General features: G+C 39.7%; 1 protein-coding gene across 1 annotated transcript in view; it reads left to right on the top strand.

Moving 5' to 3' along the window:
• LOC138000636 (patched domain-containing protein 3-like) overlaps positions 1-2,500 on the top strand; it is a 17,888-nt gene that overhangs the window by 6,909 nt on the left and 8,479 nt on the right. The window contains exon 3 of the mRNA XM_068847190.1: positions 150-461. Within this exon, the coding sequence (XP_068703291.1) occupies positions 150-461 (312 nt within the window). The remainder of the gene's footprint in view (positions 1-149; positions 462-2,500) is intronic.

Below are 2,500 nucleotides of genomic sequence, written 5' to 3'. Positions count from 1 at the left end.
AGCAGTTATTCAATCAGAGTGCTCAGAGCGCTTGTTATATTGGCAACATGCATCAGCCATGTAACAACATTATGCTTAACGACTTCTTTGATAGTGCATGTGACTTTCATGACGAGATGGCAATCGTTCTGTACACCCTTCTTTTTCAGGTACTTCTGTGCGTATGCCGCTTTAGCGATCACTTTCTCCTACATAATGATGATAACTTTCTTCGTAGCTGCAATGACATTTGATGTGAAGCGCATTAAAGCTGGGCGCCGAGATTGTCTTCCAGTGTGCCTGGCACCGCAACCAAAAAATGGTGAGATGCCCTTGGATGACCCACGCCCACAGACATCAAATCGATTTATGAAGGGGTGGGCAAACTTACTTGTTTTTCCAGCCTCCAAGTTTTTTGTTCTTGTCACGTCGGTTGTGCTCCTTGCCATGGGAATATATGGAACAACCAAGGTTACTGAAAGGTCAGTTTCTAAAATTCGATATTCTAGTTTATAATTATGACACAACTTACTATATTTATTCTCGTGAAAGAGGCTATGTAACGTTATTTTAGGTTGTTTCGGGGAAATCTTTGGCTGATCACGAGTTTAAATTTCGAAAATGGTAATGTGGTTCTCTTTTACTGCTAAAATTATCGTTACATCACAATCAAGATGATTCTGAAAAAAAAAAACTACCTTTATCCAGGCGATTTCCGTAAACTTGAAAAACATCGGGCCGACTTTCTTCAAGATCACCCAAATGCAGTCTGTTTCAATCTTGTCCATTTGTGTCCATCCAGGCTTCTCTTTCCTTTTGCTGTATTTCTTTTATGTTGTTCAACAGTGTTAAGTGGTTACTGCAATGTTTCATTTTACTTTTTGGGCATTTTGGGTGTCATGAAATTACATCATCATTTTGCGTGACATAGCCCCTTTAAATATCCAGCGATTTGATAAGCGTTCTTTGATTAATAAAATCTACTCAGACTACAGCTGTCAAGGCTTATTCAGATTTTTCAACGTAGCCACCATCAAATGAGGAGTGTTGTTTTAATCGTAAATACGTGGCACATTGGCAAAAAATTATTCCACTTGCTTCACCGACGAGCCGCCCAGTGGTAGATTATCCTCCGCACCAATATCAGTAGAACCCCAACTAGCAATCGAACCCTGTTTCGAACCCTGTTTCTTTGACCAGTATGTTCAAGTCAACTTAAGAACGGTGCCTACTAATTCAAACGTATGTTTACTCCGATTTATGATTATGCAGAAACGGTAGATCTTAACGAGTGTTATTGAAATCCAACAAGAACCACCCATTTTTCAAAGATAATAATAATTCAGGGCTCGAAATTAACAAAAAAATCCAGTCGCAACTTTGCGACAAGATACGAAAATTTAGTCGCAATTTCGCTAATTTTAGTCGCAAAATCTCCGTGCTGCATTAGGTGCGGTTACACTAGACCTCTTGCCCATACGGAACCTTGGGGTTACGGCTTGGGTTGGGTTTACCCTGGGTTATGATCGACTCCCCATTTGCGGTTACACACTTGTAAATTACCCAAAGGGAAGGTAAGCGTTGGCCTGTTTTTTGTGGGAAACTTACCTTTAAGATAAGACAAGATGAGATTTATTAGTTTTTCCACTAAATGGTTTTTGAAAAACTAATTACAATACAAAATACATTAAAATTAAGGATCTAAAAAAAAATTAAACATCGAAGATCTACATCTGAACGACAAACTTTTCTTTGGCTTATTTTCGGTAATTGTCACGATCGGCGCTTCTCTTAAACTGTCCACCTCAATTAAGTTCAGCGATTCATCGCTTCATTTTAAGAAGGCAACAAAGACGTCGACTTCAGTTACGCTTTCTCTAGTCCTTGCAACTCTCCAATTTATAATTTAGACGTCGACTTGCTGCTGGCCAGAAAAGGCGTGCTTGGGTATTTCCACGTCCGCAGTTGTTTACACAGCTCATCACAGCATGTATTTTCCTCGCGTTCGGCAATCTTGTGATTGGTTGAGCCGCTTTGGGGTTTTGTTAACCATAAGACTTACATCTGGAACTGTCATGGGCAATTCTTTTGTTCTTTTTGACGTATCCATGGAAATTTCCCACAGGAAATTTTCCTTTGGGCAGATCGGTTACACATAAAAAATTGCTTCCCCGTGGGAAAAAGCCACTTACCCAAGGGCAAAATGGCTAGTGTAACCGCAGCTATTGTGTTGCCAGTGGTTTAGCAAAAAATATGAGCCCGCAATACTTGTGTGTAAAGAAACCGCTGAAAAGTGGCGAATGATCAAAGGAATGGAGCTGTGCACGTAACATCGCAGCTAAATTACTCTACAATTACGCTATCTTCAGAGAAAATTCACACCGAGAAACTAAATAATTTTTGTCATTAATTTATTTATTTTAGCAAAAGTAGCAGCAAAGTGGCAACTGCTAACCCTTTTGTTTCGAAAGAGCGAAGGTGACAACAAGTCGCAAATTTGCGACTTCTCCAGATATTGTAG

This window comes from Montipora foliosa, chromosome 4 (assembly GCF_036669935.1).
Source record: "Montipora foliosa isolate CH-2021 chromosome 4, ASM3666993v2, whole genome shotgun sequence".
Lineage (NCBI taxonomy): Eukaryota > Metazoa > Cnidaria > Anthozoa > Scleractinia > Acroporidae > Montipora > Montipora foliosa.
Note: the sequence above shows the minus strand (reverse complement) of the source record. Positions and strands in the feature narration are given on the sequence as shown.